Source organism: Anolis carolinensis, chromosome 3, assembly GCF_035594765.1.
Source record: "Anolis carolinensis isolate JA03-04 chromosome 3, rAnoCar3.1.pri, whole genome shotgun sequence".
In the NCBI taxonomy this organism is placed as follows: Eukaryota; Metazoa; Chordata; class Lepidosauria; order Squamata; family Dactyloidae; genus Anolis; species Anolis carolinensis.
In genome coordinates, this window is record NC_085843.1 from 35949120 (window position 1) to 35962849 (window position 13730).

The following is a 13730-nucleotide window of genomic DNA, read 5'->3' on the forward strand; positions in this document are numbered from 1 at the left end:
CTCAAGGCTACATGCCTGGCCATATATAAATATGTCAGGGGAAGTCATAGGGAGGAGGGAGCAAACTTGTTTTCTGCTGCTGTGAAGATTAGGGCGCGGAACAATGGCTTAAAACTACAAGAAAGGAAATTCCACCTGAACATTAGGAAGAACTTCCTAACTATGAGAGCTGTTCAGCAATGGAACTCTCTGCCCCAGAGGGAATGTGGTGGAGGCTCCTTCTTTGGAGGCTTCTAAGCAGAGGCTGGATGGCCATCTGTCAGGGGTGCTTTGAATGCGGGTTTCCTGCTTCTTGGCAGAGGGTTGGACTGGATGGCCCAAGAGGTCTCTTCCAACTCTTATGATTCTAAGCTAGAAAACCGAGAATAAAGACATCTGGGGGGTTTCTAGGTCTTCCAGCATGATTTTATGGCCAACTCAAGCTGGAAGCTGGCCATAGAATTGTTTTGGGCGACCTAGAGATTCCCAGGGGGGAACATTTTAATCAAACCAGCAAAAGACAAAAAAGCACCCAAGTGGAGCGAGGAGTGCATTTCCTGCTTCCCCTTATGCCGCCTTGAACGCTCAAGCGCCCTCCTAGCCGTACGCATGCGCTTTCTTACGTCACTAGTCTGAAAGCGTCAAATACTCTCAAGCTTTTGCTTGCTGTTTTGGACTTCAGCTCCCAGAATGCCTTGCCATTGTCTGCTATAGCAGAGTCTTCTGGGAGTTGAAGTCCAAAAAAACCCCCTTTGGTTAGCCAACATCTAACCACGTGACTCCAAAGAGTAGCGGTCATGCATGGGGTGCGTGACGTCTGTGCCCCGCTTCAGCGCCTGCGCACTCCGGGAGCTTCCGGGGCGCAAGAGGAAGCGGTGCCGAGCGCGCCTGCGCGATTGCGTGGTCGCGGGGGCAAGCTGTCATCCGTGGGCGCTCCGCCGGGCGTTGCTGTGGCAGCCGAGGGCCCTGCGAGGCCCGGCTGCGAGGCCCTTGGGGCGGGACGGAGGCCTCGGGGAAGCACGCCGCCGCTCTCCGCTCCTCCTCGGCCCCTTCCCCGCCGCAGGCGCTCACGCTGCTGGTGATGCAGCCCTGCGGCGGGGGAGGCGGGGCCGCGGAGGGCCTCCGCTCGGCCAACGCCCAGGCCCCCGAGGCGACGCCGCCGCCGCCCTCCTCCGCCTCGGCCCAGGGAGGCCTCGTGCTCTTCTACGAGCTGGGCCCCGCGGCCGAGGCGGAGGGGGGCGGCGGGGGCGACAGCGCGGGGAGCCCCGGAGGGGGAGGCGGCGGAGGAGGAGGCGGCAGCCTGGAGGAGCTGGAGGACGAGGACGAGAGCGGGGCCCAGTCCGGGGGATGCAAGAGCTGCACCTACGAAGGCTGCCGCGAGACCACCACGCAGGTGGCCAAGCAGCGGAAGCCCTGGATGTGCAAGAGGCACCGGAACAAGATGTACAAGGACAAGTACAAGCGCAAGAAGAGCGACCAGGCCCTGGGAAGCGGAGCGGGAGCGGGAGGAGGCGGCGGCGGCGGCGGCGGCGGCCCTGCAGGGGGAGCAGCAGCAGTTGCAGCCGCGCCCTCAGGAGGAGGCGGCCCTGTCTCGGCTCCTGCCTCCGTTTCTGTGTCTCCAGGAGCCGCGGCGCCCACGGGAACAGCCCCGGGGAGCGGCGGGCGCAACGAGGTGAGGGCGGCTTTGCCAGGGGGGGCCTGAGCCTTTGACGGAATCTATTTACTGTATTTCTACCCCGCTCTTCTCATCCCGAAGGGGACTCAGGGCGGTTTACAGTTTCTCCACTTCAGTGCCACATTGCAAATACAAGGTGTATAAATATAATATAATACAAATCAAAGCACATTTAACATAAAATCATCATCATCATTTAATTACTTATTAATCGCCCTCCATCCAAGATGCTCTAGGCGATTTACAAGCTAAATTGTAAAGGATAAAAATACATACATACAAATACTGATAAAATTAACATAGATCAAAAGCTCTAGTAAAAAGCCAGGTCTTAAGTGCTAGGGTAAAAGGCCCTAACTCACGCATGGCTCTCATATAGGGCGGCAAGGCATGACAAACCCACACAAAGCATAATAAGAACGTCCGGAAATAAGATACAAATTAAGATTAAGCATTAAAAACCAATCTATATAAAAGGGTAATGAAATTTAGGCCTAGGACAAAACAACAAAACTACACATCCCAGAAACACTAAACTTGGCAGCACAACCCCTCATCCATGCCTCTACATTCATACAACAAAAAGCTCCAGCTACTCCAGAAAACGGCCAGGCTTTGAGACTGCAAGGCTATTCACTGCTATTCTACCTGGCCAACATAAGCCACAGTAACTCATGGCCAGGCAAAGCTAGTAATAATAATAAATCTTTATTTGTACCCCGCCACCATCTCCCCAAAGGGACTCTATTGAATGAATCTACAGTACAGTCTTGCTTATCCAACGTAAATGGGCCAGCAGAACTTTGGATAAGCAGATATGTTGGATAGTGAGAGATTAAGGAAAAGCCTATTAAACATCAAATTAGGTTATGATTTTACAAATTAAGCACCAAAATGTCATGTCATACAACAAATTTGACAGAAAAAGTAGTTCAATACACAGTAATGCTATGTAGTAATTACTGTATTTACGAATTTAGCACCAAAATATCACTATGTATTGAAAACATTGACTACAAAAATGCGTTGGATAATCCAGAACGTTGGATAAGCGAGTGTTGGATAAGTGAGACTCTACTGTATTTATTTACTGTGTATTTCTACCCCGTTCTTCTTACCCCAAAGGAGATTCAGAGCGGCTAACAATTTCACCACTTAAGTGCCACACTGCAAATACACGATGTATTACTATAATACAATACAAATCAAAGCACATTTAACATAAAATACATGACAAAAATCACACAAAGCATAATAATAACATCTGGAAATAAGATATAAATAAAGATGAAGCATTAAAAACATTTAAAACCTATAATAATAATAAATCTTTATTTGTACGCCGCCACCATCTCCCCAAAGGGACTCGGGGCGGCTCTCAGAAGCACTCCAAATGCTGCAAATAAACACAAGTATAAATACAAAGACATAAGTAAAATCAACAGCGCATTTAAAATCCCATAAATAAAACTGTAAAAGCATAGGTAAAGGTTTTCCCAGACATTAAGTCTAATCGTGTCAGACTCTGGCGGTAGGTGCTCATCTCCATTTCTAAGCCGAAGAACTGGCGTTGTCCATAGACACCTCCAGGGTTATCTGGCCGGCTGTTACCTTCCTGCTGGAGCGGTACCTATTGATCTACTCACATTTACATGTTTTCGAACTGCTAGGTTGGCAGAAGCTGGAGCTAACAGCAGGAGCTCATCCCACTCTCTGAATTCGTTCCGCTTACCTTTTAGTCAGTAAGTTCAGCAGCTCATTGGTTTAACCCGCTGCGCACCGGGGGCTCCTTGTAAAAATATTAAAATGTAAAAGTATAAAATTATAAAAATTCCTAAAATGCAGTAGAACCTGCGGAAGGCAGGCTATCTGCTGTATCAGTCCACGTGCAGAACAGTGATTCATCAAGCTGACCATAGATTACTCAGGATCAAAGGCCTGTCTGAAGAGCCATGTTTTTAAACTCACCTGAAAGCCTTGAAGAGTGGGGGCTAATCTAATACCTTTAGGGAGGGCATTCCAGAGTTGGAAAGTCACCACTGAGAAGGCCCCCTCTCTCATCCCCACCAACTGTATTTGAGACAGTGGTGGAACCAAGAGAAGGGACTCCCCAGCAGATCTCAATTCCTGCACCGGTTTGTAGAAGGAGATAGGTTGGACCCAAAGAGTATAGGGCTTTATAGGTAATCACCTGCACTTTGAATTGGGCCCGGAAACTTGTCAGGAGCCAATTACAATTATTGTGGAGACTCCTCAACTAAACAGTATATTTCTCTAAGATCAGTCATCAGTGATAAACATTAGCTAGCTAGAAAATTAAGAGAAGCCTCCACAAAATAAATAAAGAAATAGAAATTAAATAAAATCTGAAAACAAACCAAAAGTCCTCAAGCCCAGGAGAAACAGAGACAACAGTTGAGCGTCAGCAGAGAAGTCAGCGGCGCCAAGCCCGGTTTCAGTATTAAGTTGGTGGTTAAAGGGGAGCTGGTTGGTAACAATCCCCACTACTGTCATCCTATAAGGTATCTGACCAGGGCCGTAGCCAGAAAAAAATTTCGGGAGGGGGTTTGAAAATTTGGGGGGGGGGGTTAACCCCTAGCACACACCCCTCCCCGCTACAAACCTGTCAATATCTGCTTGAGATAGTGCCTGGAGGGACTCTTAATGTTTTGTGTCTCCTAGACTTAGCATGGGGATTTGGTTAACCAGTTAAAATTCATGAGTAAACCAGGGTTTTTTTATAACCTGAAAAATTTCGGGGGGGGGGGGGTTGAACCCCTAAAACCGCCCCCTTGCTACAGGCCTGTCTATGACTCAAAGTAACTTTGGGCTATGGCTAACTAGCAGCGAGGTCATGATAATGAGAAATGGTAGCGATGGTAGAGTTTGATAATGAGAAATGGTAGCGATGGTAGAGGTTGCTGTACCAACCTCTCCAGGTTGATGTTGGGCAGTGGGGGGAAGGCCGAGTGGAGCACAGCTCAGGGAAGCCGCCAGTCGGGTTGCAGCAGAGCTCATCTTGCCAGTGGTCAGGTCTGCGTGGACCATAGGTGCCCCAATGGAATCAGGCCTTTAGCAGAACACTAGTCAGCCAAGCAGCAGATGGAAAAGGCCATCCCGGAACAGTTAAAGATGATGGGAGAGCCTCTCTGCGACCACTGGAGAGTGCCTGGTTGGTAGACATGCTCCCTCCCACTCAGTGGCTGGTGGAATGGCAGTTAAAGAACGGCAGTTAAAGATGATGGGAGACCTCTCTGGCTGCTGGAGAGTGCCTGGTTGATAGACTGGCTCCCTCCCACTCAGCGGCCATTGGAATGGCAGTTAAAGATGGCGGGAGAGCCTCTCAGCGGCTGTTTAGAGAGTGCCTGGAGTTAGGCTGGCTCCCTCCCACTTTCTATTTCTTTTCCTTTCTCTTCCTTCCCTCCTTTTTCTTTTTTTCTCCCATCCTTCCCCCTCCCTCCCTTCCCCTTATACACTTGTCCCCTAGCAACAAGCAATCCTCTCCACTACCTTTATTTCCCAGGCACATGACAGAGGGCCACTTCAGCTAACCACAGTCAATCTACTTGGTTCCTCTTATTTCTCTTTGCTCTGCATCCTCTGAAAAAGATGGGTTTATTTTTTAATTCAAATCCCCCAATTACACTTTGTAACAAAATTTCAAAAATGTCTGTTCCTGGTTTGAATGTTATTTTTTGTTTAATTGTACCATACTTACTTTGAAAGTAGTTGATCTACTCCAGAAACTTTTTCCATGTGTTTATGATAGAACCAAGTAGGAAATGTATTTATAAACCTAGGAACAAAATTCATGTTGGGTTGCTGTAAGTATTCCAGACTGTATGGCCCTGTTCCAGAAGCATTCTCTCCTGACACTGCCTGCATCTATGGCAGGCATCCTCAGAGGTTGTGAGATCTGTTGAAAACTAGGCAAAAGGATTTATTTATATATGTGGGAAGTCTAGAGTGGGAGAAAAAACTCTTGTCTGTTTGAGGCAAGTATTAATATAGCAGTTGATCACCTTGATTAGCATTGGACTGGCTGCTTACTGCCCAGGTGAATTTTTCTGTTAGGAGGTGTTAGCTGGCCATGATTGTTTTCTTTCTGGAAATCTCCTGTTTTCTGAGTGTTGTTCTTTATTTACTGTCCAAATTTGAGAGTTTTTTTAAAATACTGGTAGCCAGGTTTTGTTCATTTTCATGGTTTCCCCATTTCTGTTGAAATTGTCCGCATGCTTGTGGATTTCAATGGCTTCTCTGTGTAGTCTGACATGATAGTTGTTAGAGTGGTCCACAGATATATAAACCCCTCTTGCCTAGTTTTCAACAGACCTCACAACCTCTGAGGATGCCTGCCATAGATGCAGGTGAAACGTCAGGAAAGAATGCTTCTGGAACATGGCCGTACAGCCTGGAAAACTCATAGCAACCCAATGATTCTGGCCATGAAAGCCTTTGGCAACACAAAAATCATGTTGCATAGTATTATTTAAGTTGAATAATGAAGGGTAGGTGTCGGTCCAGATTACCTATAGAATTGTCTTCTCCATTATTATTATTATTATTCTGTTATTGTCATAGTATTAATATATTATCAATATCATTTTTATATATTTTAACTGATGGTTCATAATGTGTAACTGCCACTTGCCTCAATCCTTGTAGAGAGGTAGGTAAAATAATGAATAACTATCATTATCATGCCTTAAGGTGACATAAAATACAGATTGTGAATACCTTATCTGAAATGTGTGGGACAAGAAGTTTTTTGGATTTTGGAATACCTGTATTTGCATATATGTACATAGTATCTTGGAGCTGTAAGCCAAGTATCAACATGAAATTCATTTGTGTTTCACACACACCTTATATGCATAGCTTTATACAGAATTGTTTTAATAAGATTGTGAGTGAAGTAAAGTGTGTTTATGTTGAACCATCAAAAAACCAACGTTGTCACTGTCTCCACTTCTCAGCCTTTTGACTCAGATCAAGTGTAGTGTCTCAACCATGTGAATAATTTTGGAGTATTTTGGAATCCTGGATAAGAAATGTTCAACCTGTACAATGCATATACATAAAATTCTCATTTAATAATCATCATCATTATCATCATCATAGCAACCATGCATAAGGTAACTCTCAACTGAGCCCAAGGTTTCTACATGATCCATGTGTCTTTAGTGTCATTTTCTATTACTGTTTTATCATCTGTCTACGAGCAACAATGACAGTTGCACAAAATTAGCAACATTGTCCGTAATCTGTGGGAATGATTGACTGGATGAGATGGCAAAAAAACCCCAAAAACCCATCTTTGGAACTGTGGCCCTTCGTAAAGATAGAAACGTGTGTTGTGTCATTTAAAAGTATTGATGATATATTAATAAATTAGGTGAAATCAACACTTTTTTGTATTTTGTGATAATGCACAGTTTTGTTGGTAGCTACTTTCTGATAGTTATACATAAAGAATCATAGAGCTGGAAGGGGTCTCATGGGCCATTCCAGTCCAACCTGCACAATGCAGGATCCCTGACTAAAGCATCCACTGTAGGTAGCTGTCCAGCCTGTTTTTGAAGACATCCAAAGATGGAGACGGCACTACTTTTCTAGTCATTGCTGTTAAGAAGTTCCTGCTGAAATCAACCTATTTGTAACTTTATTTATTTATTTATTATTTAAACGTATATGCCGCCACTCCCCTAGGGCTTGGGGCAGCTTACAAGAAAGGCTAAAATCTAACAATTTAAAAACATCTTTAAAATAGCTTTTAAAAAAACATCTTAAAAACACTCCCCCAGGGCTCAGAGTGGCTTACAAAAACAAGCTAAAATATAAGCAATTTAAAAACAGCAATAACGGAAACCATTAGACTTGGTTCTGTTATCTAATTACATTGTTCCCATCCAGTCTACATCCAGTCTACATCCAGTCTACATTTCATCAGTTTGTGAATCAAAAATATCAAAAGTTATCACATGCATTGCTGAAATCCAGATAAATGACATCCACAGTATTCCCACCCTCTACTAAAATAGTGACACAATGGAAAATATATAATAATTGTTTGGGTAGATTTGTTCTTCATGCTGCCTTATACTTATAGTTGCTTGGGTGCAACACTGTGTTAGTTTCCAAGAGTTGTACACCAAAAATACGTTGTCTTGACTATCTGCAATAACAAGGTGTGCAGCAGAGACATATAACTACAAAATACTTGGAAATGCAGAGTAATTGTAGTGCAATCTTACAAATAGCAAAGTTCATTTTGTGGCTTTTTTCTTTCTTTCTAGGATTATACTATAAATTGTAAATACTGTAGTTCACAGACTTCCTGACATGGGACTTTTGTGGACTCTGGTGACCAGAGAGCTTTTTGCTTTGAACCATTTCTGTCACAAAAACATGGGCTTCAATCAGCTCATGATTCCATATTCAAGTTAACTAGTTTAAATTTGTAGTTCAGACATGGTGTTTTATATGGTAACAGTATGAAATATCTGTTGTACAATAACTGATTTTTCTGCCCTTCAATAGTGATTTAGTGTCTTTTTGATTGCTAAAACTTAATCTTTGATATTCAATTAAATGAGTTAAAGTTTTATTGATCCAGTGTACTTTTAATTTCCAAACTACTTTGTGTCCCATTTATGTGAGAAATGTAGAATATAAATTGAATAAATAAACAATGTTTAGACTTTCAGGATATTCGAGTGATTGAAAGGGCTGAAATAATAAATCTGTAGGGACCCAGTTGTGCATAATTTCTAGAAATTGTGCCCCCCTCCACCAGTAATTATTTTTTCTAATGAAACATTACAATATTTTTCCCCATCTCTTTCTCTCTCTATGCATTTAGGATTGCACTGAAAATTCAGTTTCTGCATCAAAACAAAGGACAGGAACCGTGGGAGATCGTCCAGCAAAACCTACACTTTTGGAACAAGTATTGAACCAGAAAAGACTGGTAAGAGCTTCTGATCTTTGAATGAAGAAACCTATATGAATTCTTTTTATTATTTTTTGAGACCTTTGCATAGCAGAAATGCTGATTTTTATTTGTTTGTTTGATGCATCAGGAACCAATGTGGACTTTACAGTTATTTTCTACAACAGTGTTTCGGAGGATGAATGCTGCTAGTCACAAAACAGCACAACCTGATGGTACCTTGATTGTGCAGGTTCTGATTGGGGGATGAATTGCATCAAATCAGCAAATGCATGCCTCTAGCAGTCCTGTAGATGCTTTGTTCAAGTTTGGAAGCTTCATATTTTAACATCTTAAAAAACAGAGTTGCAGAAATATCCTCTTAGTATGTATGCTGGCTGAGATTTGTGAACAATGCTAGCCTTCATGAGATTTCAAAAGAAAATGCAATATATGAGGATGGAGAAGGAAGATGTTTTACCTGTCTTCTTTTTCCATCCTCAAATATTGCCTTTTCTCTTGAAATCTTATGAAGGCTAGCACTTTTCACAAGTACCTGAATTTTTGGGTCCATGGATATTTGTTTCTTACAAAATAAAGATAGGGGCCCTTGCAGTCAAGGGAAAATCCAAATACTACCAGACAAAAGATTTCAAATTAGACCTAAATATTTCCTATTAGGAATTATAGACTTTGAAATAAGTCACGAAAAAGAGAAATTATTTACATACCTCTCAACAGCAGCCAGAATAGTATATATCCAGAAATGGAGAACAGAAGAATTACCAACAGCAGATCAATGGATTTTTAAAAAAATGGATACATTATAATTATAAATAAACTCAAATACTGTCAGGATCTCCCGGGTAAAAAACCCAATAGATTGGTCACCATTACTACAATATATGAAACAAGAAAAAATAAAATGGACAGAGGGACTGATGGATGAAACCAAAATTGCTCTCCAGAGGAGGGAAAGCTGAAGCAAGAAACACAGATAGGAGAAGAAAAGGACTATGATAACAGATTGGAAGTCAACTTTCCTCCCATACTTACCCCCATACCCTTTTCTCTTTTTTTACTTCTTCTCTTTAGCTATGATGTTTCTCTTTCTCTCCCCTCCTTCCCTCCCTTCTACCTCCCTTTACTACTTTTATATATGTTATAAGGTATTTTAATAAAAATTACTTAAAATAAAATGATTTGAAACAACAGTTTTACAATAACAAATAATTTAAACACATTAAAAAGTCTGCATTGGAGTCAGTGTTTAACTTGAGGTCTCTTATCTGTCTAGTCACTTCTGAGAAGTCCTGAAGTTGTACACTTTCTGCAAAAACGGCAGCAACTCCTAAGTCAACAGGCTTTGGAACAAAGGCAACAACAGTTTTCAGGCGCTTCAGCGTGATGGCAGTAAAGCCCCTCAACTTAGCTTCACGTCAGCATCTGAGATCAAAGCAAGACTTGGATGACAGACCATCAAACTGCTCCAGATATTGTAGACAGTGTTTTGTTTTGTTTTTTTGTTTCCCAAACAAGTCAGAAAGCTTGGAGGAACCTGTTTGCTTGTTTCAGGAATTGTGTTTGACTTGTATTTATTTGAAAATACTTTTGATAGCTTTATTCATTCTCCTTGTTCCATTGAAACCTTGCATTAATTTTTTGGAACTGTGTTGAGCTTTACAGAAAGATAAATTAATAGCTCAGTTTGACTACTCAGTTCTTTATGGCGTGAATTGATTTAATATCATGCAGAACATTATTCTTTAATGACTGTCATTGAAGAAAGCAATACTTACTTTCTGTGGAAGTTTTAAGTGGTAAACTTTGAGCCAATCTGTTAGTCGGTTTAGGGACAAGGCAATGCAGAATGCTGGGTTTACAGTTTTCTGGGGGAAACTCAATCACTGTTTCTTTGTTGAGGAACAGTTGCTGTTCCAGCATTGATTTGTCCCTTTGGCCATTCTGGTTGATTGGTTTCTATATTGCATTATAAATTAATGTGTCCCAGGTTGTTAATTTCATACTGTTTTTACACATGGTTAAAAAAATGAGTGTGATTTTTCCATTTAAGCTTATTTATATTAATTTTATATTTTAAATGACTTATTTGTATTGATGAACCTAAGTAATTCTTATAAGGATATATTGATACATCATTTTTGTATCTTTGTAATTTTTCATACCTTTGAACATGTTTAGGACTTTTTAAAAAATACTTTTTAAAAGAATGTCATTTAAGTTAACTTTTTTACATCAGACTTTTGAAATATTTATCAACTGTAGATATTGGACTGGGTCCACACTTGGACATACTTAAAGTACATCAATTGAAATAAAGTAACTTGAGTTAGTAATGCCTAAATTAAGTCATACTTATTTCACTGGATGTACTGGAAATATGATGGACTGGATCCAGTCATATAAAAGGTGTCTTGCCTATTGATAAGCCGAAATAAACCTTGTATTTCTGGCTTGCCTTAGGGAAGGAAATCTGAACTGTGATAAAATACTCAGATTTAAAATATACATGGTGCTTGTTTGTTCTTCCATTTCTGAATTAGATGCTTACTTGTGAGTAACCTTTTTCAATTTTGCATGAAGAGAATAGTTAAATACATTTGTTTTTAAACTCTTCCCTGTCTGCTATACTCATTATGGTGCATCCTACTGTGAAGTAAATTGTGACTGACACTTTTCAGAATTTTGTATCTCCTTGCTGCTAACAATTGGATCTGGTTTCCTTAAATGTTCCAGAGTACATTTCTCTGATCAAAAGTGGCAGTTTGTGCCTGAAAGTCATGTCATATTCAAGACTAGCTGCTCCCTTGCAAATAATAAATTTGTGAGACTTGTTGGACACACATCCCTTGGACTTGAAATCGAATTAACTTTGGAGCTAACTAAACAAAAAAAGCATTGAGGCAGTTACTTTTCTAGGAGCAGATATACAGGTGAAAATTCAATGGTTGCTTTTTTTTTTTTAAAGGCAAGTAGAAAATGCCATGAGACCATTTTCAGAGTTCTTTTTAGTGATGGCAGCAGCAGATATAGAGATACGTGATACAAACACTTGAATTAAAAACATAGCTTGATACCTTTGCCTGTAGTTATATACCTGGCTGGCACTATAGACTATGCTCTCCCAGCATATGTAGTTGGTTTATTAAAGATTTTTTTTGGAAGAGCTGAGAAAGTTTCAAAAAAGGCAACCAAAGTAATCAAGCAAGAGAATTGTGTGGCCCTCTAAATGTGTTTCCCATCATTCCTCACCAGTCTTAGCTAGTCTTCCAACAATATCTGGATTATGGGTATGTAATTCCATGTGAGAAATCGTTAGAAGATCTTGGGCTGTTCAACTTAGCAAAAAAGGCAAACAAGTGGAATCATGATAAAGTGCGTGGGTGGAGAAAGCAGCAGTTTCTTCCCTTTCATAACAAAAACCGTGGTCACCTGGAGAATGGAAGCCTAGAAACTGGTAAAAACTATGCTGCTAGCTGCAACATGTAACAATGGCTTCCCATTTGACTGGGGGATGAGAACCATCAATTCGTCAAGATATTAAATCTCTAGTACCGATTATCACACAGCTGTATATATCAATTCCTGAGAAGAGGTGGCAGGTGCAGTTGGACTTCTGATCTCCTGCTGAGTTTCCTTTAGGCAACCATTTAGGCATTACATCAAATAGACCTTTGCCTGATATGTGAAATTATATAGATTCACCTCCATTCATTTCAGTTATCGTTTTATACTGAGAAATTAATGGTCATATACTTCGGGGAAATTTGGTAACACTTATTCTGAAAGAAGTCAACAATATCATTCATGCTAATTTACCTGTTGAAGTAGCAAGAGGAAATGGTAGAGAACTTAGGCTGAAGGGAGCAACTGACAGTCTTGGTTTTAATGTGAAATAATGTGGGTGCATTTGGCTTCACACTGGTCTTTTTGTCCTAGGAAGTTCTGGTTATTGTAAATAATCAAATGCTGTTCAGATTGGTTCCCTCCAGTTTCCTCTATGCTATCATAATATGGTTAGCAATTTCAGTTTGCTTCCATTAATTAGTACTATAATGAGACACATAAAACAGATTTATAACCAGATCCTTATTCTGTTTCTTGTAAAAATTAAATGAACAGCTGGCATCCTCTATAACAATGTACAGCACATAATTTTATGTACACTAAGCTGTGTAGCAGAGGAGCCAAGAAATCCTGTCTGAATTGCAACAATGAATAACGGAGACGGTTGAGTGTGTTCCATTAGCATTTCCCAGCTGGTATTCCAGTCCTATTGTACATTGGTTCTTCTCTTGTGCATTGGTTTTTTGTTGGATTACCTACAATTCTAATCATTGTATTTAATTCAATAACCCTCCCTGGTTGATCCATTTATGTAGATCTAAAAAACACACACACATGCATAATATGTAATTGTTAAAGACACTCCCAGTATAGAATTCCACTGCAATATACTATTATGATTACATTATAAAACATAAATTGAAATGTGATTGTCTCACAACAAAATAGGATTATATGGGCCCTTCCACACAGCCATATAACCCAGAATATCAAGACAGAAATTCCCACAATATCTGCCTTGAACTGGGTTATCAGAGTTCACACTGCCATATATTCCAGTTCTTATATATTCTTAGATATATAATGAACCATTACAAAACTAATGGGTGGGGTAGTGCATTTCAAATCACCTGCATATACCTGTCACAAATAACCCATTATTTCCCCTCAGAAGTGGAGTGGGCAGATCAAAAGGCAACCTGGCAAAATGGCACTACCTAAAAGAATCCTCCACATTGTGCGACTATGGAGCGGAACAGGCAACTGCATCTGTATGTTTGTCTGCAATATCTTGCCTCATGTACAGAGGAAGAATTGTTTGAGGCTACAATGTGGGTGCTGTTGCCCATTTTTGGTTAAAAGATATTTAGCCACTATTTTTATCAGTTTTATACTGATTTATGCAATACTTTTGATACGAAATAAATTTTTCATCATAAAAATTATAAATTGTCTGCTTCATGGTTACAGAGCAACTGTTATTGTTAAAAGTCATGTAACAACTGGAAGCATAATGTGAAAGCTCAAGTGTGCAACTTGGCTTTACTAACAATCCTA

The 13730-nt window shown here is 40.7% G+C and overlaps 1 protein-coding gene across 1 annotated transcript in view; it reads left to right on the forward strand.

The window, feature by feature from the left end:
* rfxap (regulatory factor X associated protein) overlaps positions 1 to 11221 on the forward strand; it is a 28388-nt gene extending 17167 nt beyond the window's left edge. Inside the window, exons 2-4 of the mRNA XM_062974347.1 lie at positions 813 to 1651; positions 8517 to 8624; positions 9883 to 11221. Of these exons, the coding sequence (XP_062830417.1) occupies positions 813 to 1651; positions 8517 to 8624; positions 9883 to 9993 (1058 nt within the window). The 3' untranslated portion in view covers positions 9994 to 11221. The remainder of the gene's footprint in view (positions 1 to 812; positions 1652 to 8516; positions 8625 to 9882) is intronic.
* The last annotated feature ends 2509 nt before the right edge of the window (positions 11222 to 13730 follow it).